This window comes from Larimichthys crocea, chromosome XIII (assembly GCF_000972845.2).
Source record: "Larimichthys crocea isolate SSNF chromosome XIII, L_crocea_2.0, whole genome shotgun sequence".
Classification (NCBI taxonomy): Eukaryota; Metazoa; Chordata; class Actinopteri; family Sciaenidae; genus Larimichthys; species Larimichthys crocea.
In genome coordinates, this window is record NC_040023.1 from 2,311,933 (window position 1) to 2,335,579 (window position 23,647).

At 40.7% G+C, this 23,647-nt stretch overlaps 1 protein-coding gene across 4 annotated transcripts in view; it reads right to left on the minus strand.

Moving 5' to 3' along the window:
- The window catches only part of adcy2b (adenylate cyclase 2b (brain)), a 45,377-nt gene that overhangs the window by 6,928 nt on the left and 14,802 nt on the right, over positions 1-23,647 (minus strand). For 3 of the 4 annotated variants that reach the window (XM_010752822.3, XM_027287413.1, XM_027287415.1), the window contains 14 exons: positions 21,576-21,724; positions 18,993-19,104; positions 15,860-15,987; positions 14,459-14,617; positions 13,176-13,308; positions 9,054-9,230; positions 8,896-8,936; positions 8,721-8,801; positions 8,021-8,090; positions 7,742-7,839; positions 6,980-7,064; positions 3,572-3,712; positions 1,874-2,017; positions 1,096-1,280 (listed from right to left, as the gene is read on the minus strand). In XM_010752822.3, the coding sequence (XP_010751124.3) occupies positions 1,096-1,280; positions 1,874-2,017; positions 3,572-3,712; positions 6,980-7,064; positions 7,742-7,839; positions 8,021-8,090; positions 8,721-8,801; positions 8,896-8,936; positions 9,054-9,230; positions 13,176-13,308; positions 14,459-14,617; positions 15,860-15,987; positions 18,993-19,104; positions 21,576-21,724 (1,703 nt within the window). The remainder of the gene's footprint in view (positions 1-1,095; positions 1,281-1,873; positions 2,018-3,571; positions 3,713-6,979; positions 7,065-7,741; positions 7,840-8,020; positions 8,091-8,720; positions 8,802-8,895; positions 8,937-9,053; positions 9,231-13,175; positions 13,309-14,458; positions 14,618-15,859; positions 15,988-18,992; positions 19,105-21,575; positions 21,725-23,647) is intronic. The other variant, XM_019275598.2, reaches the window with a different exon arrangement.

Consider the following 23,647-nt stretch of genomic DNA (forward strand, 5'->3'; position numbering starts at 1 on the left):
CCGTAAGATTCAGCTCATAATATCCTTGGTTTTTATTAATTTTGCACTGAATAAATAGATCATGTGTTTGACATCAAGCAGTGCCAAAAACTGCAGTTCCTTGAACGGCCACTAGAGGTTGGCTACAGAACGAGTCAATCTCCATAAGCCCCCATGTTAAAATGTCCAACTTCACAGCAGAAATAAACATGTTTACAGCCTGGTACAAAAAACAGGTTTGGTTTCTATTTGACCTGTTCACAACAACTGCACTGAATCTCATTTTTTATAGACCTCACCTGTTTATATTAAGGCTTAAAGTTATGCATAATTAATTGCACGGGGCCACTTTGTTTGACAGGTGGTGTCGTTACAGATGGCTCGTTTGAGCACGCAGGTGTTATTTGGCCCACTGATGATCCATGTCTTTGATTTTTAGAAGGCTACCAAAATGGCAGTGGCCAGAGCCACCATACTCTAAAAAAAATATAGGTGTTGTCACACATACAGTACGCTGTCCATTCTTTATACTGTCAATGGCACATTAGAGGATGAACCCATATACAACCTATTGCCACACCAATATATTTTTCAGAGTGTTGTTGTGAAACAAAACAGATTTAATAGGCAGTCCTGGTTCCCTGTTATTTTTATTTATATGTCCCAGTCTTTGGAAACAACAACAATATACTCTTCATGTTAATGAAGTCAAATCAGGAAAGAGAAACCAGGACAGAAATATGGGAAAGTTTTCTTCTCGGTGCTCTGAAAAATTTTTCCATAATGGGATTTCTCAGCGGTGAGACTCCAGCTGTCAGTCAAATCCATCAACACAAACTGCTGTATCTCATTCTGCCACTCATCGCCCTCCTCTCCACGGGTTACACTTGATCGACAGTCACATGCTACCTCAGCAATACTATTTCCCCCCAAGACCAGGCTCCAGTCTCATTAGACATTTTAATGGGCTCTGCTCAACTGATGCAAGCAGGCTGCAGGGTCAGAGGGGGGCAGAGAGTTTCTAACAGACAGCATTGACCTTAAGTGGGCCTAATAATTGTTTCATTACTGCCTAGAGTAGAGAGGAGAGTGTGTGTGTGTAGAGTTTACGGGTACCTATCAAGTGTCGCAGTGGGGTACAGGGCTTTGTTAAATCCATCCAGCAGGGAGGCGTGTGTCTGGAGGATGATAATGTTGTAGATCACCACGGCAACCAGCATCACCACCATTTTCAGCTCGTAGTTGATCCTCAGGAACACTGAGCACGACACCAGGCCCAGTATACAGCAGTAGATGAAGTACTGGACACAGGAATAGAGTAAGAGACATGTGTCTTATAAAACACATACTGAAATGAGAATATTCTTATACAACAAAGATGTTTTGTTTATGTAACCACCAAAGAATCTTCTACAGAAAATTCTGTAAGGCCTGCGTGCGCTCATAAAGAATAAACAGGACATTGAATACAGCCTGACATAAATTATCTTTTTGTCTTTGATGTGAAACTATGTTCTCATCTTAATAGATTTGAAACAGCTATACAAAAGTTTCCTTGTGAAACTTGGGGGAAAAAAATCACATGGCTGTTTTCTTTGAATGTTTTTTCTTTTATGGTAAAGAGACATGACAGTGAGCAAAGAGGAACGTTGCTACAGCAAATGGCTGCAGGCAGCGGGTTTCGATCCTGTGGTCACACCAACATGTGAGCAAAATATATAAAAGTCTATTTAAAGTTAAAGAAGAAAATGTTTGAGTCTGAATGTGGGTGTTGTGACGTAGGCTGTAGGCTTTAGCAAAGAAAGCTTTCTTTGGATACTCATGGTCACTAATTTGATTACATATTCACCTTCTGTCCATCTCATGCTGTTGACCATCCCTCTATTGAACTTACTGGCAGATAAAACTTGTTTTCTCCCGCGTTTTCCTCCAACGAGCTGTCATTACTTAGAATCACAGGCGGAGTAGTTATCAGGACTTCAGGCTGGGAAGTTGTCAGGACGTCCTCTGTGGATCCTCCAGGATCCTCCGCGAAAAACTAACAAAGAAAACAAACGATGGGGGACAAAAAAGGTGACCCATTTAAATTATGTTTACGATGTAAAGATTTGAAGTTACTAAGTTTACCAATCTGACTAAAACTATTAAATTATGTTTTATGTGACAATGAACTTTATCCAGTATTCCTGTGAATGATGCAGCGAGGAAAGAAAACCTGACTGATGATTTATTAAATATTAACAACTAACATTGTATGCTGTACTGTTCAGACGCTGTCTCTAATGGATCTGTATTCTACTGTATAATTTCTTATACTTTTTTTATGTGTATCATGGTATCCACCCTCTTTGTCACTGTTTAATTTGTTTTTGTGTGTTTATTTGTACCGCTTATAGTGAAGTAGAAACTCTGATACTGGCCCTGATTGGAGTTGTGTTCCCCTGCTGTCTCTTTATTCATACAAAGTCCTCCCCTTTAATACTGCCTTTGTTTGTTTGTTTGTTTGTTTTGTACTTTACTTGCTTTGTTTGTTAAAAGGAAAAAAATGTTCAATAAACATCTATTTTTCATCTATTACCCACTCGATACTGTCCTTCACATAGTTTACATGATTACATGGTTCAAAAACTAGTCGATCCATGACTCAGCATATTGTATTATCATGCTTATCTACACATTTCTCTGTGGCCACAGGCGCTCAAAACTTTCCTGCATCAATACGATCCACGGGTAAACATACATACATTGTACTTGCACATAAATAATTCCAGAACATAAATAACATGTCATAACAATATTATTACCAAATAAAAGTAAGTGGCTCTTACAATTTGGATTCAAACGCAAAAATGTTAAAAATCTGTTCACTGTTCTTTTTTCTCTCTCTGTCACCTGATTTGATGTCACCTAACCTGATTGTTTAGAGTCTCACAGTCCATCATACATGTGAATCCATTACTATCACACACGTAATACACAAACTACTCACATCGTCATTAGTTGAAGAAAGTTGACAAGCAGTAGGAAACAGGCAACACAAATTACATAAACAAGCCCTGTGAGAACATACTCTGCTGTTTGGCAGGACACCTAACAAGCACTAAATCATTATTTTACTGTGACACCCATGGCGCAAACAGAGAGCAACAGTCATAAGACTTTGTGTTTCATGCTAAATTTGTACAGCAATTATAAACGATAGTGACGCACAACCTTGCAAAGTATGACATCATACTTTTAATGCCTTATTGTGAGACAATATGATTAATTTTGAAGGCTTAAGCAACTTTTATATTGCATAATGCACAAGTGCTGTATTTAGCAGGTGTGCACGTCATTGAAAGTGTCACTCTTGGCGTCATAATCACACTGTAGCAATGAATTGAATACACATTTAACCAAGAGAGCCACGTGCTGGTGTAAATGTTGAGCATGAACAGTATCTCAGGAGGTTTAAAGGTCATTTTAAAGGTGCTTCTTCACCTGCTACACTATCTTATTGCCTGCATTTCCTCCCCAGTGTGACCTAAATTAAATTAAACAATCACAAATGAGTCGTCCACGATTTCTTAACCTGTAAATGGTTTCTCACCATGTTGAACACGGCCATCACCAGTATGAGCGCAGTGGTCGCCATGGTGAGGACCAATCGCAGCCAGGGATTATTGGTGACGATGATGCTGGAGGACGTGGGGAACCAGGTTAGAGAGCAGAAGGACCCCTTCCTTCCCTGCTGAAGGAGAGATAGACAAAAAAAAAATATTGTAGTGAAATCTCTTTCTGCTCATTCTAGAAAATAACACTCCTCTGGGGACGTTGTGGTCTCTCTTGTGACTCAAATGAAGATACTGATCACCAGGCAATCACAATCAGGGCAAATCACATGGGTTATTTTTGCAGCTCAGGCCTTATTCGATCTCACTACATCTCAGCAAATGAATTCAAAGCCTGAAATTATGGGACTGAGGCTCATCTGTCGCATACATGCCAAAAATGGAGGCGTTTCATTAAAAATCATCTGGAGACGTGAAATTACTTTTACTTACTTTTTGAAAAGCATTATGTCCCTTCCTGTTTCTTTTCTGATATATATAAATGAGTGTTAGCTTCTTGTTTCTCACCTCTTAGGACACCATGCTCATACTTGAGTATTAGCTGGACTGACTCCTTGGTTTTGTGACACTATCCAGATGAGAAAAAAGTGAATATTTGTTTTTCCAAATTGAGTGAGGATTCATGAGGACATAAAATGCCTTTTGTTTCCTGTTTAACAGCACACGGTGTATGTTTTACATCTCTCTCTTTCTCGAGGTTTAACAGATTATCTGTCTGCTGGTGCTTTCTTCTTAGCTGAGCTCATTTCACTTGAAAGGACTTTTTTCCAAGAAATGCGTTTGATCACAATAGCCACGTAATGCACTCTTTCACAGATGAACAGAGCACATAATATGCTTCATTAACAATAACCTACTAGCGCATGGAGCTGAAGTACACACACACACATAGCGGCCTCTCGTTCGTCAATTTAGTGCTCTTTCACCAGTGACCACTTCAAATTTTATTGTTTAGCGTCGTTAGTACGAACCCATCAAATATGAGCTCTCCCCCTCTTGTGTTCTTGTTGTATAAAAGCAGGTACATTAATCATAAGTGACCCACTTACTAGGTGATAATACTCTCTTGAGAAGCAAGAAGAAGGAAAAGGGTACTCTTAGGGTGAAAAATCAGTTATTGATTGTCCATAAAACATTTGTGACAGGTAGCTTTGCTTCAGAAGCTTGTAAATAACACCCAACCCCTCCACTTGTGCTGGAAAACAAACAAACGGCTGCAAATTGATGGATGAACTATCGCACGAAGGAGAATAAAATTCAGCTCAAATGGCTGCGGCTGATATAGTGTCCAAACAGCTGCAACTAAATGCAGTTATAGATAAAACAGTTACAGCTTTATATTTCAAATAGTTGGAGAAAAAAAAATGATGTGCTTGTGTGTTATAAAGAACACGCAGAAGGTGAGTATTGACTCTGACGTGAAGAATCTCGATCCAAATAGTTTTTCAATAGATCTTTTTCTTTTGACCTTTGTTCGTTATTAAATGGAGCTCTCTATCTTGTTAGGTTGTATCTTGGGAATAAATTCCTTTCACACATAAAGGATGGATCGTGGTCTATTGCACGCCTAGTCGATGGGTGTAAAAAGATTCATTCACATGAAAGAAAAGGAATGAACTGAATTACCACACTCGCTGCATGACAATGTTTTGGGCATGGAGAGTCCACGTGAAACTAGACACAATGTGAAATGACACATCTTTATACTTAAGCCACAGATGGAAGCCAAATCACAAACAGGTGAGACTATTACCACATCAATAACGGATGAAATGTCAGCAGAATGTAGAATATAGAAGAAGATTGAGACGAGAAATGCAAAATTAGATTATTCAACATTTCCTTTTTTTTTTTTTACAGCAGCTTTAAAGTTGAACATAAAAACTTAACGGCCATATAATTTATGAAAGGTCAATATTTTATCTTGTGATGGTACAGCACTTAAACATGTCCAGAGGGGATGTTGTGAGCTGCTTACAATTGGCTCCATGATTTCCAGTCATAAAAGACCAAAGTGGGAGAGAATGAATAAAATCATGTTCTGGAACATTAAAGGTCAGATGCTGATTAATGCTATAAATACAAAGATACTAAATTTTATTTTATATGTATAGTTTCTACAAGAAATACACTGATCAGCCATAACATTATGACCAAGTGAAGTGAAAAACACTGATTAGCTCGTTACATAGCACCTGTCAGTGGGTGAAATGTAAGTAAGCATCAAGAGAGTCGAAGTCAGTGTGTCAGAAGCAGGAAAAATGGGCAAGGATTTGAGTGATTTTGACAAGGGCTAGATGACCGGGTCAGAGTGTCTCTAAAATTGTACCTCTTGTGGGATGTTACGGGTCTGTGGTGGTCAGTACCTTTCAAAAGTGGTCCAAGGAAGGAAAAGCGGTGAACCGGCAACAGGGTCACTGGCCAAATGATGCATGTGGGGAGTGAAGCCTGGTATGTGTAGTCTGAGCTACTGTAGCTGATATTGCCAAAGAAAAATAATGCTGGTTCTGATAGAAAGGTGTCAGAACGTACAGTGTATCGCAGGATAATGTGCCGTGCCACAAAGCATTAATGGGTCAGGGATGGTTTAAGGAACACAACAGTGAGTTTAAGGTGTTGACTTGGCCTCCGAAGATCTCACTCGAATCGAGCATCTGTGGGATGTGATGGACAAACAAGTCCGATCCATGAAGGCCCCACATCATAACTTACAGGACTTAAAGGATCTGCTGCTATGTTTTGGTCCCCACCAACAGTTACAGTATCTCTGACCACTTCTCTATGTTTTTAGTACTTTAAATACATACTTTTTGATACATTGAGTGACCCAAAAAAGCCACGACTCTCTTGTTTTTACACTCCAAAACAGCTGTTTGCGCTAGAAGAAGATGGGGATGCAGAGCTGGATCTACAGAAGAGACGGTACAAACCATGTGTACCATCTGTTATCGTGGGGGAGCATAAGATCTTTCCCAAATAAGATGGAGGAGCTAACAGTTACTAGGCTACAGAGAGAGCATCAAGAGTGTAGTATCATGTTCCTCACAGAGTCGTGGCTGGCGTAACTTGGCAGACATGAAAGAGCAAAGACCAATTTCTTCTCTAAAATATCTTAAGATATATCATCAAGACGTGGTTCAGTTTGGCTGTTGGAAACTGGGAAGGCATATATATTTTTATCAATGCAGGCAACTCTCAGGAGATAGTATTTGTTAATGATATCAACCTGTATGAACATGACGGTGTCGTCAGCGTACAGACGAAGACCACTGAATTTATATACAAAGGAAAAAGAAAAGGTACTTTTATATTTTTGTCTCAAACATTTGTGCATACAGTTGTGTGTATGAGTGTGTGTATCCACTGATAAATCCATACAAACCCACCAGAATGTGACCAGCGAAGCAAAGGAGCAGGATCAAAGCCAACAGCAGGAATGCCAGGCCAAAGGAGATCCCCAGCACAGCAGTTCTGCAACACACACACAGACACACATTACTCTAACACTGCTTGCCCCTCTGCAGTGCCATCCAGGGCAATAAATAAATGTATTTTCCCTCAGACCTGCAATTCATTTACATTAAGTAAGCATTACAGTGGATTGCACAGTAGCACATTGTATGTGCTTCACAATGCATTTACATTAATATATCACTTTACTAAGAAGGGGGGGAACACAGTTCGGCTGATTTAAAGATCTCGGCCATAAAACAGATGATGTCATGTCTAAATGTGCAGGGCGATGCTGCGACAAACAGAGCAAAGATGAAGAGAGAGTGTGTGTGAGAGAGTCAGAGAGAGAAATGTGAATTAGGCAATCAATGGCTTCTCAGAAGCTGAATTACACCTTTGGCTCCCAGAGGCAGTAAATTAGCATGACTGTGAATTCCTCTCCTCGCCATTAAAAAGAGACACCACACTTTGATTCACCTGATCTATAATCACTACCAGACATGGTGCCCTTTCATCTTGATCTGCTTTTTAGCATTCTGCCTCGTGCCCTCCTGTCTCTTTCATTTCGGCGGAGGCTTGTTGACGAGACAGCTGGCGTCAAATGGCTTTTTCACACCAGCCCGCTGCCACAGCTGGAGTTTACCGATGCTACGGGCAATGCGTACTGTAAATGCTGTGAAGGGATGCAGACTTACTTGGGCAAGACGAGGATTTGCACTATGAATATACAGCAGAATATGAGGCAGGCGCAGGTGACATAGTACTTGAAGGCTGGTAATGTTGTGGATCTGTACTGTTGAGAGAAGATAAGGCAAAAAAATGTTGTAAGTGAAAGAAATATAGAAGACTATATGGTTGTACATGCAGCCTCTATAATGACGTCTGCTTCTCTAACAACTAAACAACTTATTGATGTGTTTCCCTGGTGAACAATGCAGGATGCTGAGGGTGCTGGTTTGTATTCATTTGCCTACCTCTTTTTCCAGAGCTTTGTTGTGAAAGAACAATGAGATCCTCTGGATGTCTTCAGACTTCAGCCACTGTCTGGAGACACAAATGAAACACCCACATTCAAAAAAACAAAGAGGGACCAGACTTTGAATTTTGTGGTATCTGAAAACTATTCTGTAACTCTTCACGATGCTGTAATGAGCTGAATACTAAATGAACGAATTCAATGCTGTTTTTGGTCTTTATTACTTATTAACTTAGCTACGATTTTCTGAAATGGGCAAACACAGCAACACATTTTTTCAGTGAATGAAGCCAGAGAGCTTTTTCTTGTTTCATTAATAACAAAACAGATGGATTCATTCTGACTCTTTTGAGGTCAAAATACATTTAAAATGCTGAGCAGTTGGATGATGATGACCATTCATAGTTTAAGTGAAATGTTATTTGTGCAAAAGTTCATCTTTACAGTGCAACGTTTGTTACAATGTGTGTCAGCACTTAAAGACTCTTGTCCAATAAGTGGTGTAACTTAGAAAATTAAGTGGGAGGTCATTATGATTCAGTATATAATAATAACAGTATCTTAAACAGAGAACTCCTTAAGATGCTTCTTTTGATTTGATGTTTTACCTACTACCAGAAAGGCCGTTATCTGAAGTGACATGTGCATGTGAGTGTAAAGCATAATGCAGAAATTTGTGCAGCAGACACGATGCTTACTTCTGCGAGTTGATGCCGTCGATGGTGCGAATCATTCGCTCATTGAGTTCCTCCTCAAACCGCCTCCTTTGAGATTTGGACCTGGAATGAAGGTGAGGGGAGAATAGATTTAAACTTCAGAAGAGAATAAAAAAAGACATGTGAGTGATGAAATGTGTCAAGATTATAAATGAACCTTTCTCGTCTGTGGAAGTGATACTGCCCCATTGGAACGTCCTGAAACAGAAATCAGACCATTCATCTACCAATGATTGATCTGCATCTATGTGTTTGTGTGTGTGTGTGTGTGTGTGTGTGTGTGTGTATGTGTGTTTGAAAGACAGACAAACTTACAGTTGTGTTGATCTTGCCATTGTCTGTAGTCATGCTGTCTCGATGGTGGAGGTTGGCGAAGGGTTTGGCGGCGCCCCAGGACTCCAGATATCGGGTCATTCTGACAGACGCCCTCATCTTCCCACCGTCCAGAGAGGGACGAGAGCGCACACCCAGCAGAGGGCTGTGCCTCTCAGTCTGAGAAAACCAACAAGAACAGAGAAGGACACATAAGAGTAAGAGACTGTATGTAGATTTTAAAGAACATCGTCCACTTTGGTCACAATTACGTGTCATACCATACCAGACAGTTGTAAATTATTTCCTCTCATGGTGAACGCTTTTAAAACAGGTTTATTATTATTATAATACTGTGAGAGTATCAAAATGCTCAATGCACAGTGACATGTACACAGCCCATATTCAGAACTTCTGCGAGGTTGTGATGTCACAACTATACATCCATGAAGTGAAGCCACTGCAGTTCCCTGAATGTCCACTTGAGGCTGGCTACAGAACAAGTCAGTCTCCATAAGTCCCTATGTTAAAATGTCGAATGTCACAGCAGAAATAAACATGTTTACAGCCTTTGGTCTCTATAGCTAATTTCCCCCGTTCATGACAACTGTACTGAGGCTGAATCAGCATTATAAGAGCAACAGAACAAGTGATGATACACTACGCATAGCAGATAACACAGAAAACCAATGAGGCACAAACTGTTCCCTTAAACACATCAAACATAAAGAGTCCGCTTACGTTGTTGGTAGTCATTCAACACAAACTCAACCTCCAAAACAGTCAACCTCACAGTGATTATAAAACACCGGTTGCTAATAAAAGATAAGCCATAGAGAGAAAGCGAGACCATGTAAGTTAACATTATATTAACTGTACAAATTTTTATTACTGACCAAGCTGAACAGTTCACGCTCACAGTCAGTGGGTGTAAACTAAAAAAGGACTGTGGCACTTTGGAGACAGTTGTCAATTGACAGCTCTTGACATCTGTGACCTGCCAGTCAATGTTTTGAGCTACTTAAACCACTTTTAGAGAATGATGCAGTTCTCCTTTTATTTTGGCATGAATGCTGAGTGCTCCTCTCTGACAAACAACACACCACTTTACTGCTGACAGAAACATTGCCCCACACTGAGCCATGAATGTTTTTTTTTTTTTTTTTTTTACATTTATGGAGAAAATGGAGTGGGTAAAATCTAGAGGGGTTTGTCACATAATACTCTTGATTTGTTTCAGGTATCGTGACTAACCAAACAAGCCACATAGCATGAGCATGTAACATTTGGAATAGACACTGTCCACAAGGTGTATTGACAATCACTGACAATGACAGTGGAGATGATCTCCACCTCCTCCTCCATATTTAGCATTGATCTGTTCCGGGGATTCTTGAAAATGTCACTGAGCACCTACAGCCGTTTTCCAATATCTGATAGGATATTGAAAAGCTATTTCCAATACAGTAAACATGGGGTAGAGTAGCATCTTGTCATATTCTGTTGATATTTTGAACGAGATAATAAAGCAATGTCACATGAGAGGGAGTGATGTTATACTCAATATCAGTGCAGGTATGATTCACCCTGTGGCCACATGCTGATATTCAGCATAATGTCACGACTTCGTGTGGGATATTGCTTTTATACAACAGTTCTGTTGTTTATGTAATCATTTATTTGGCTATGCCAACACGAATAACACAAACTGCACTGGGACTGCACAGTTGCCAATCAACATATTAACATTTTGTACGCTGACGTTGACTGCTGTCAGTTGATTAATGGTTGTGTCTTGATTACTGACAGTGACAGATCAGGTTTATTATCAGCTGATCGTATTCCAATTATTAAATTACTTGTAGAAATATGTTCATCTTTGTGGTGCAAAGTTTGTTGCAATCTAAGACAAATGATGACTGCTATCTCAGCACTCTATTATTCAATCAGATAACTTGGTTGGATCTAATTGTTATATCATAATATAATATTGTAAATGGACAAGTTAACACAGTACATATTACCCAGAATAAATCAGATCTCTCTACTCAAGTGTTGCTACTCTGCTTTTATAAGGGGGATGCCAGAAAAATCTGAAAAAAGGCAAGTTGAAAAACATGTAAACAGGGTGAGTGCCAATCTCCCATTAAATGCACTAATGCACTGTGGTGAATAGAGAGTGCTATTAAACAGGCAGCTGATAACATGCAGCTTGTATGATTGCCCAAATAACCGCTTCTTCAGATCTGGCAGAGTTACAACAATAGCTTGTGGGAACGTGTTGCCCTCTGATATGTGATATATGGCACGTTTGTAGGACAGAAAATGTCAGCACAGACAAGTGAGCTGTTCTTTTGGACAGATGATAATCACAAGAAAACACGCTCCATCATTTAGGAACTTCTAAAAAGCCTAGGTGAACTCTTTTGTGTTTTTCTTGCACCACCCACTGTGATACGCTGCTACAGAGTGTTCAAAGTGATGTGATTACTTTAAGCTACCAATCCTTGGTCAAGCTCTTTGGAGAGGATTAAGAAGATGAAAACAAGAAGAGGAAATGGATCCCAAGACCCAGATTTAGAGGAATCGATGCTGAAAAGAGGCTGTGGCTTTTTGTGTCACAGAAGATGCACTGTAAAGCCCTTAATTCTCCGGGAGAGAGATGCAAACCCCGAGGTCTATGAAGCAAGCAGAAAGCGAACACAGGACGCCTGAAGGAGGAAAAAAAAAGGAAGGTCTTACTGCAGATATTTAAGGAGGTGGGTGCATCTTAGCCAAACTATGGAGGGATTAAGGAGGCAGAGGACTGTTAAGCGCGGTTTTTCATTTGCCAAGCCAAAAACACTGAGCGCAGTCTGGATGCCAACAACATACTCTATATAGAGATGTTCTCGGCAGAGAAGTTCACAGAAGAGGCAGATCTCTTAAATGTCCTTAAGTGGCCCCTTATGACCTGGTTTGACAGGAGGAGCTGCACTCATGTCCCAGGCCACTCACATCGCCTCAAGCAGTAAGAAGGGATCTTCTCTGAGTAGAGAGATTGACTGAACGCCGGTGTTGTTCATTTGATAACATACTGTCATTGGTTCATGGCGCACTAATATTATTTCCCTATACTTGACATTGTCAGAATGGTTTAGCTGCCTGCTGTGCTCCTGGCAGGATGAAACTGTGGCGTGGGATTTTTTTGTGTAACCTCCACATTTGAAATGTTTGCAAAGCAGCGGTGCTGAAAATAGACCCTCATATTTTAGCATCATTATATCATCATGACATGAAGCAGGTACCGCTGCTGCAGACTGAAAATACTACTGTATGTGAATATTCAAACTGGATCATAAATGATGTGTACAGGGTAATGTCCTTGTAAGCTTCACAGTGGCTCTTCATTATTTTTACTGTTAGTGGGCTGTACATAGACACAGTGGTCTTTTCAGTTAATCTCTAATGTCAGCATTATAACAGTGACAGTGATAACATGCTGATGTTTAGCAGGTGTTTCCCATGTTTGCTTATTAGCACTAAGAACAAACAATGTACAGTTTAGGCTGATTGGGATGCTTCATATTTTGCAGGTATTTCATTTGAAACCAAATTGTTCAAATTAAAGGTATCACAGTTTAGAAAGGATCAGGCTCTTTCACAGTGTTGTGTGGCAATGTGTTGGGTTAGAGGGGGCTGCTGAGGGTATGTCTATTTGTGCTGAATGTACACTAATTGCTGTGAAACAATCAGGAAATAACTTTTTATTTCACTGATTAACCCGGCTTTAGCGATGCCAGCGCTCCCTCACTCTCATTCACTGTCTTTGTTGCTCGACCACAAATGTCAAACTAATGGTGGTGCTACTGTACATGAAAAAATCAGGGGATTACCATAGTAGGCTCCATCATCTGGGGACCGTGAATGTCTGTAGAACAGTTCATGACAATCCAAACAACAGCTGCAGAGATATTTCAGTCTGGATCAACAGTACTAACGAGGCTGAAAACTGTGTAGCCAGAGAAACAGTGTTTATTTTTACCCTATATGTGACAATCACCCACATCCTCTGCTCTTTCTTGTGTTAGAGTAACCTATTCAACTATGCATGCATAAAACCATGCAAGTGATTGTGTCTCTGACCTTGGGGTTGATGACTAAAAAGGTGACCACGCCGTGTTCTTTCAGGTAGGAATCTCGGCTCTGCCCGTCTCCAGGCTCCACTTTATATGAGCCCTTCAAGTGCTCCAACGTCACTGAAGAGATGTGGACCCTCCTGGAAATGAGACAGGAAGGGATAAGAGGACGGATGATGAGAGGTTAAGAGCTTGTGTCACTGTGCTATCAACAGGTCTATCAAACAAATGATTTACTCTCCAGCTCTACAACTACACAAACCTGCAATTCTCTTTTTTTGCAGGATTTGTTTGTTACTCTTGAAAACAGAGGCATGGAGATAGAAATATGTATTTTTTGGATACCTTTCAGGGGGCATAAGAGGACACAAACCATTAGCAATCCGGTGAGACAGTGTGTGGTGACACTGGAGAGCTTATTTTCTGTGTAGCATACACATAACCACCAGGCCAATTTTCCAATTTTCCGAATGCTTGTTACAGTGTTAGACCTAATGGTCACATAACAAATATGGAGCTGATTGGTCAAATGAGATGGCTATAATTGTTTAAAATGTTTAGAACGGGGAAGAATTAGAACAGATACATCCCAGCGTTCCATGTCAGTCTATAAACATGTTAATTTCCTGACGTAAAACAAGTTGGTAATGGGACAAAGTGATTCATACCGTACGCTTACATAAAAATATTTGTGTTGATTTTGTTTGTTGGAGCTGCTGCAACACATCAATATGTTGTTCCCTCAGGTGTATCTTCATTTTTGGGGTTTTTAAGAAGGTGGCTTACTGGGGTTGAGCCAACATTGATTTTAGACACTGACACTGATATGAATATTTATTTTTTAGGTTCATTTAGTCTGTGATATTTCAGGCTGAACATTTCTGCAGTTAAAAAACGAAAAGAGCAACAACACACGTATTGAGCATTATTCTCTTAAGTGTGAAAAAGCCTCTAATACAGCCGCTGAAACTCAAGATAATGATACTTTGGTAGTGCTGGCTACTGGGACTTGTTCACTTCTACTTTAGGCCACATGAAACTGCAATGGAGCAGATGGGAATTCACTGACTTGCTAAAGTGCAACTGAACATTAATCACTGGGAGAGCAGAAAGTGTAAGCCAGTTCCCAAAGCATGACTTCCAGCCTGGATTACAAACTAAAACTGGCAGCCTTGCAGGTACATCCCTCTTCTTTGCAAACCACACAATAATTACAAGAACTTGCAAAGCAGCACAGCAACCTCAGTGATATAAGGTGAAACATCCTTTGACGTATGGGTTATATCTTACCCTGGCACGCCTCCTGCCTCCATATGATTGGCTAGCGTTACGTCATGCGACCACACGTCATACTGCCACTTCCGGAGGCCAATCACACCACACAGGACATTCCCAGAATGAACACCCACACGCATGTTGATATCGACGCCAGTGGCATCTCGGACCTTCCTGTGGAAAGCACAGAGCAGAAGAATTCATCTTTAAAGCAGCACAGAGCTGGAGTTTGGATGTAGATGATCTAGCCAAGCGGCAACCTCTGTGGATGTGAAGTGAAGCTAATGCAGAAGTGCCAAAAGCTGCAGTTCCTCAAACAGTCACTTGAGGCTGGCTACAGAATGGAGTCAATCTCCATAAGCCCCCATGTTTATGTCCACCTTCACAGCAGGAATAAAAAATAAAAAATAAAAAAGCCTGGTACAAAAAACATTTTTGGTCTCTATAGCTAATTTCCCCATTCATGGCAACTGTACTGTACTCACCTATTCAAATTATGTTATGGCTTCAAGTTATGTATGATTAACAGCGTGGCTGCTTTGATTGACAGGTGGGTGTGGTTACAGGTGGCTTGTTTGAGCATCCAGGCTTCATTCAGCCCGCCTCAGGTCCGCAGATGATCCACGTCTTTGCCAATTTTTAGATTAGTCGGGAAGCGAAAGAGGTCAAAACTTTTGTCAAAACTTTAACTATGAAAACCTCTAAAGCTGAAAAATGTGACAAACTTATTGTATCGGGATACACCTCTTGAAGTGTATCTCATATTATCTCATATTCTTGTTTAAACTCATTTAAACGGCACACAAACTTAGATGTAATGATGGGTTACATGGTGGCACTATTGCTTGGTTAATCACAACATTGTGATTTTAAAAACAATATGTATAATGTCTGGGTTTTTTAGCTATTTATATAACAATGCCAGTGCTGCCAGTAACCGGTATTGTGTTTTGTGACATATGTCAAAATGATTCAGTGTTTCCTGCGGGATTTAATTCAATCCTCCACAGTGGCACTGAAATACAGACTCTGCTTCATCATGTCAGAGGTGGACGACAGCGAATGACATCTTTAATCTGATTGTGATTAAAGGTCAGCAAACATATTGGTCTATAAAACTAATGTGTTTGTGTTCGTGCATGAGTGAAAGACATAAAGACAGAGAGCAGAAGGGAACGGCTGATTTTTTTTTTTTTTTTTCATTTCAATTGTTTGAAAATGTGTTGTTTGTTCAGTTGGAGGCTTATCATATTTAATTCACATTGTGTTTACTCTGGAGTTCAAACAGAGCTGAAATCAAGTCTGGCGTTCCTTCTGCTCAGTCTGTTTGACAGGCATGTGTTTGTGTTTGTGTTTGTGTGTGTGTGTGTGTGTGTGAGAGACAGAGACAAAGAGAGAGAGATCTGGTATTTTTACTTGATGGCCTCACACATATCCAAGCCCATCTTCACACAGTTCCTGGCGTGGTGAGGCAGCGACTCAGGCAGACCAGACACACAGTAGTAACAATCGCCCAGGATCTTGATTCGCATGCACTCGTTTTCCTTAAACAGACCGACAGAGAGAGAGACAGAGAGAGACAGAGAGAGAGAGAGAGAACTTTGAGCCACAAGTACCCATCTCACTCGAGTTAGACTTTCCAAAATCTCAATTTGCACAAGATGTCCAGAAGAGGTTCCAGCCACCCATGTCCATATGTTTCGGTCTTGCCCCTCACTACTCAGTTTCCATTTGTACAAAGACTCAGTTTGATCCGACTGCAGATACAGCTTTGTTTAGGGTTTTACCTCCTACTTTAAAGCTTCCTAAATATAAAGCTGACTTAGTAGCTTTTGTCTCCTTATTGGCTAGATGTTTGATCTTATTGAGATGGAAGTCTCCTGCGCCGTCCTCTCACTCCTTTTGGATCAGGGACATTCTTCGGTTTGTGAAGTTGGACAAAGTTAGGTGCACAATACATGGTTCGCTTGCAACATTTAATAAAACTTTGGGACCATTTTTCGCACATACAGAGGAATTGATTTTTATGGTTATTCCAGAGTAGCCACCCTCATGTCTGCTTCTTGTGTGTGTGAGTATTTCTTTGTGTGAATTTATAACATGCCGCGAATGTTTAAGTGAACTTCATTTTTGGACTTTTATTCAGCATTGGGTGACCAATTTGTGTTTGTGTGTTTTGTTCTGTTCGAAATGTTTCTCCTGATTCTGGTATGTCACTGAAAAATCAATAAACAAACAAAAAACACACTTCAGAATGAAGTTAAGGTGTATGGCAAAACTGACCACCACGCTCCCATATAGTCAGTACGAGACTAGGACCCTGAAGAAGCCCAGTCAGTCCTGACTGACACAAGTCACCCCCTGAACTCCTATTTGTGTAACTACCATCAGGTCAGAGATACGGTATAACAAAATGCAGGATTAACAGATGTTACGGCAGCCGCTGGCTAGTTTATTGTGTTCTCCAGGCAAAACCGACTGTGTAATCATTTTCTGGGATTGGGCAGGGTTTAGTTTTGAGTTAGGTACTGATTACTCATGAAGAGATTTTTTGTTAGATTCATTAGATTTAGGGGTGCTGTTTTCACTGTTTTTTGGTTATTGATAAAAGTAGATTAAATAGTGAGGTTTTCGTTTCTGGTTTTGTTCACAGTGACTTAGTATAGAATAGGCTCTGTTAGAGTTCTCTTTTTGTTATATTTATTTGTTCTTTTAAACAGCACTCGTGTGCCATTTTTGTTCAATTTTCCCTCACCACCTTTTGTTAAAGTAAGAAAATAAACGGACGAACCTGAAACAAGTGTCATTTTTCTTTTTATTTCTTATCCCTTTCTATGTTACGGCTCACCTAACGAGCCGGGTCGTAACACAGATATAAAAACTCATTTAATCCTGATGTCATAGGCCTTCTCTGTGAAATTGTTTTGTGGCATGTTTTTATTGTACTTTTACTGGTTTATTTGTGTTATTTATGTTACGTTTATTTATGCTTATAATAAAGACACATTGAACCTTGAGGTACATTTCTCATCAAACTCTTTTATAATCTTTCCAAAATGATCATTGGTAATTTTATCAACAAAATGTTTCACGCACACACACACACACACAGTCACATCCATCAGACCCAAAATCATACACCCACACACATCTAACACATTAACTCTCATTCCACATGTGGGATGTGTAACAGCTCATCGTTTGGATTTACGTAACGACAGCCTCGTCAGGCGGAAGGACACAGAGCTGCTGGACACAAAGCTTGAGAGAGCCTGACTCAACTGTTTAGACCTGCATAGCAGAGTACCCATGAGACCACGAGATACACTCTGACCGGCCCACGCAGCTACAACCTGCAGCTGTTAAGAAGCACGGCGCACTGAAATAGTTCGGTACAGAGGCCGACACTAGCCGCAGGACAGAGAAAACATTTATTTCAAGGCTGCGCTTCATCTGATTGACAGCACAAACAGACTGTGTTGTCTCTTCTTGGTTATTTCATAATAAAAACAATTAATGCATAGTATTTAAATAAGGTCAACTGTTATAGACTTTAGGTAAAATTAGAGGAAAGCACTTTTTTTTTAGTTAATTAGTCCCTTAAATCCAAATGTCATTCCTGCTTTACTCTAATCTGGCTGAACCTAACAAGACCACAAGCTTCTCGACATGGTATGTCACCCATGAGAAGTATGTAACGCTTTACAGCACTAAGTCACACACCACCAACTGTTTCACTGATTTCAGTGAAAATGGATCATATTTTATGGAGAAAATGTTTTCTGGTTTTCTTCTGTCTGCTCTGTCTCAACTCTTGCTGCTGTTAGCACCGGGGGGAGTGTTAGTGTTGGTGCTACAGGCACCACAGATGTTTTGGACCACCGGGATGAGGAGGTTTTCAGGCCTGGGGCAAATGCTGTTGTTGTTCCAGAACCAGATGCTGGACAATGGGCAATGTAATTGGAGCTTCTATGGACATAACGGCAGACACGAGGAGGGGACCGAGCAAGACTCTGCTGGATGAGAGTAAATGTGGGACTGATTTTAAGTCGTTGGTGAGAGCTTGGTGAAAAAAAAGGTTGAAAGACAAACGCCAAGCTTCGCTTCTTGCTGTTGGACTAGTTAGTAATATTAGCTGGCTGCTATGTCTTGGGCAATTGCACTTGCTTGATGTTTGGCTGTTAGATCATAAGTAATATAATCGTAACAAATACACATGTACAACTGTCTACAACTACATTACGACAGTGATATTGCACTCTGAAACTGCAGACACTAAATCACAAAAATATCAATTCTACAGTGTCTCTTTAAGATAGTTTAAATGGTAAAGTCTGTACAATACTGTACAGGTTGGAGCAGGGACACAGCACAGTACATCTCAAAAGAGCTGAATCACCACCTCTCAAACACAGAGCACTTTTACAGGGCTGTTAAAGTAAACTGAAATATCTTTTCGGAGAGAACGATCACCCTCTTAAAGTGTGCTTATGTGTGTGTGTTTGCTATTCTCTGAACAATAAATGAAGATGGGCTTGTCCTGAGTTACCTTTGCAATCTGGTCAAACTTGCCAAAGAGTTCATTCAGCATGTGCACAAGTTCACCTGGGGAGCAGTCACTGGCCAGCCTGGTGAAGCCCACGATGTCAGCATACAGGATGCTGCAAAAAACACAAAAAAAACAAAACAAGAAGAAACAACAAATAACAGAATTAATATTCTTTCACTTGTAAAATAACACAACTTGAATTAACTGGCATGCAGTGTTCTTTTGCACCACCTTAACACCTTCACTAAGGTGGTGTCTATGTTGGGGGCAACAGAGGAAACATTTTACTACAGAAGAAGCCTCGACAGATATTAAATCATGTCTGAATGATGAAACACATTCATTGCTGTTCAGAATTACAGGCAAAAAATATAATTTTGGTATTGTGCACTTCTTTTTTCACAAAAAAGAAACATAACAACAACATAACAGCCCTCTTGGATGGCTCTGTGGTAGATGAAACATAACACAATGCCCTCTACGGTACCCTTCCAGGGCAGAAAACGCGATGCATAGTGGACTTTTATGTGAACCATATCACACGTGCGTCGTAGTCATGCTGACGAATCAGCATCTTAATATGCCACACCTGTCAGGTGGATGAAGAAGTGCTTACTAACATGCATTTTAACACATTTGTTGGCAAAATTTGAGAGAAATGAACCTTTAGTGTGCATAAAAGATCTTTTACTTCAACTCAAGAAGAAGTATAGCACAGCTTATACGGCGTAGTTCCATCTGCGTTTATCACAGAGGTTTGTTTGTTATACTTTAAATACGTATGAGTCATATAATAAAACTTAGGCAGGGTTTGGACAGTCCATTCATCCATCCATCAATTTTCTTTCAGCGGTGTCAGGTCACGGTGGCAGCGGGTTTAGCAGGGTGTTCATGACATCCCTCTCCCCAGCAACACATTCCAGCTCCTCCTGGGGGATCCTGAGGCGTTCCCAGGCAAGATGAGCTATGTAGTCCCTCCAGCAGGTTCTGGGTCTGCCCCGGGGTCTTCTTCCAATCGGACATGCCCAGAACACATCCAAAGGAGCCTGTGCTCCCTCAGGATAACCAAGCTCCAAACCCTATCTCTAAGTCTGAACCCAGTGGAGGAAGTTTATTTCTACTGCTTGTATCCAGAGTTGGACAGTTTCACCACAAATGCATCACCACTTTTTGCAAACTGGTGCTCTTAGCAAGTATTAGTGCACCACAAGATTTTTGCTAAAAATAAAAAAGGAAGTTTTGAAACAGACTTGAAACAGCTCTTCATAAATAATGTCTCCATCTCCACGGAAATATGAGGTTTTAAGTTAGTTAGTTAGTTAGTATGACAAGGTTCAGGAACAAAGACCAAACCTTCAACTCATCCCCAATTTTAGTACTTAACCACACCTCATATGTTCACTCCCTCTTGCATTCAAATAGAGGAAACCACTGTGGCTCTAATCCATAGAGTGACGAAGAGACGGCTCTCCCACTCAGACTGTCAACTCTCTCCAGGTTCCCTTCCTGTCTTCCTCCCACCTCCGCCGAGACGGTCTATCTCCACACTCCTCAAGCCTTCTATGACCCTGATTTCTCCTCTCATCCCTTACCCCTCCATCCAACTACCCTTAATCCCTTCCTTCCTCCTACAGTATGTCATCTTGGCTCACCTTTATCCACAATAAAGCTGTCTAAATCTAAATCTAAATCCATATTTGTTAGTGAAGTGACAAGTCTGCAAAACCTACACAACTAACTAGTAGAAGTGACTATGTCCCAAAGAGAAGGAATGATATTTTAATGAGCACAAAAAGACACAATTGATTCTCAACACCAACAACCAATTATTACAGCTGTAGACAGGATAGTGGAGGCAGTGGCTGCTGTCTGACTTTTCACTACTGTAAGTGTTGAGTGTAGGAGGATCCCGGCAGAATCACAATGCCACCTGTCCTTGGATGTCAGTTCTTTTGTTCTGGGGAGATTGCCCCCTCTTCACTGTGAGCTCGAGCATGTGAGAATTTGTTATTATTGGAAAGGTAATATGCAGATTAACATGAGAACACACACACACATATGCACACACCCTCCTCCCACCTGAGGCCTACGTAAAAGGGACACAGTGATACTTTTTCTCCTGTGAAGCTCCAGTGTGATAGGAAACAGGTTTTTAGAGGACGATCTATGAAGAGGCTCTCATGGTTAGCCTGGATTTGTGTCTTTGAACCTCACCAATATAGAGGATTGTGCCATCGAGGAACAGAGGACATAGGCTCCTCTTCATTTGGCAAAGTGACCCCAGAGCACAATGGAGGTGGATTAACTCTGAATTGAATTTGGCCACGGCAATGAAAAAAGGAATAAGAAGATGGGATGCAGAGAGCATAGTGGAAAAAGGAGACATGAGAGGGGATGAGAGTAGCACACAGTATGAGAACAATCCAAATCTGAGAGCAGGTAGAGAGGGGGAGGACAAAAGATGATGAGGGGTGAGCAGTGACAAGGGGGAGGACGGGGCAGGAGCAATCAAGAGCTGAGATGCCAGCAGAAAATAATAACCTTTATTATGTGGAGCCACAGACAAAGGAGAAGGATCCTCACCTGACATTGGTGTGCCGCTGCACATAGAGGTTGTGGAAGTTGTTAGTGCTCTCGGTTCGACCGAAGTTGGGTCCCTGCAGCCTCTGGATGATCTCGGCTTTCATCACCCGGGCTATGTGAGCCGGCAGTAAGGAGAGCAGTAAACGCTCCTGGAGACAGAGAGAGGCAGAGTCAAGCCACGAAGATGTAGTAGGAAGTAAATGAAGTATGTCACCATGTTGGGAACATAAAAAATGTTTGTATTCACACGTTAACATGATAATATAGTAACAGTGACAGAATAACGTGTTTTTTATCCTGTTAGACCTGCAGGATGTTTGCATATCTGAGTCACAACAGCTGGTACATTTAGAGGCAAAGACTAATCTGATCAGACAACAAGTTCGTAACTATTTTTTTTATTCATTTATTTTTTATTCACTTTTAACCTGCCTCCAGTGTCCTCACTGTAGGATGATGAGATGGCGCTTTGTTTATAATGGCGTGGGGTGGAGGGTGGTGGGTGTTGGGGTACTTTGTGTTACATGTTTTGTATGAAAAGTGCTATACAAATAAAGTCTGATTGATTGATTGATTGATTGATTTGAACAAAGGAATATATAATATTCATTCTTGTTATTAGGAGTTATCTAACCAGGTTTTCTGTTCTGTTCCCTAATACTGCGTATAAATATAGCCACTGTTGTGGCACAGCTAATATTTAACCTCCTAAATAGATTTTTACCCCTTAATGATGGTTCATTGCGGCTAATTTTTCCCCGCTGAGCACAGGAAGCTAAAGTCGAGTGGAGAGGAGCGATTGAGGCAGAGAAAAGCAGCGTGGCATGTTCTGTAAATCTGTGGATCACCTGTGATCCTACACGAGAAACTCGAGGCATACTTGTCAGATGGATTTACAAATAAGTTATTTATACAGTAGTGTTGTTTTTCCTATTGGTATACCTGCAGATCTGTGCAAATGTGACTGTCATGACACCGCAGTCCGATGGTTGCTGCTGATGTCTTCCGAGAGTTGACATATTCAAGTACACAATGAGCAGCACTGGACACATAAACATGACATGTCATTGTACAATACAGTCACTTATCTGATGGTGGAATAAGAAAAATGGAGAACCAGTGATGCAAGATCCATCACCCCATAGCTGTTGTGTAACCATGTCAGTTGTGGGTTTTAATTTAGCACCATCCATGTCGGTTGGAGGTTTGTTTGAGGGAGATTTTGGTTTGCATGTGCGTGCATGAGTGTTTGGGCATGTGCGTGTGTGTGTGTGTGCATATTAGAGAGAGTGAATAGCTGCCTGAGGGGGTGTGACTCATAAATGCGGCTCACAGCAGAGAGGGTCATTACATTGTTCACACACCACGGGCTCATTTCCTAAAACACAGCAGCAAATTAACTTGAGAGAGGAGTTGGAGAGGGGGGGTGCACTAAAAATAGAAACCCACACCACCCGCACTTATTTACTTATTCAGCACTGAAGCAATATGAACACTCTACTGTGAGCGTGCAGAGGGGGTATAATGGCCTGAAGAGATGTAGCTTTTATTAATCATGTGTTTGATTAATGTACTAAAGTAATCTGTGTTCAGCTTTTGAATGAGATTTGGCATTGTTAGTTATGCACTGGCATTTACGTGGATCCTCACACACACACAAACATATACCGAAAGTGTGTATGCTGACCTGTGGCAATACATCCATTTTAAATAGTCAAATATATTTTTCACACATCTACACATGATTGTTCTGCCCACCTGCAGAATAAATCACACAAATAACATGCTGTAAATGATGATAAACTGCAACTAAATTTGGAGTACTTCAACAGACATACATTTTAAAAATGATATATTAATGATAAATCATGTATTTTACCATTAGTAAGACAATATTTCAGGGTCCAAAAATAATCATATCTAAGCCCTGCTGAGTGGACCACCAGTTATTAATGTGTAATTTTATGTGTCAATTCCCTCGTCGGGGAGAGAATGGCTAATGTCAGGGCAAAGACGCTAATGTCAAGCAAATGTCACTGCATAATGGCTCTTTAGACATGACTGACTTACCA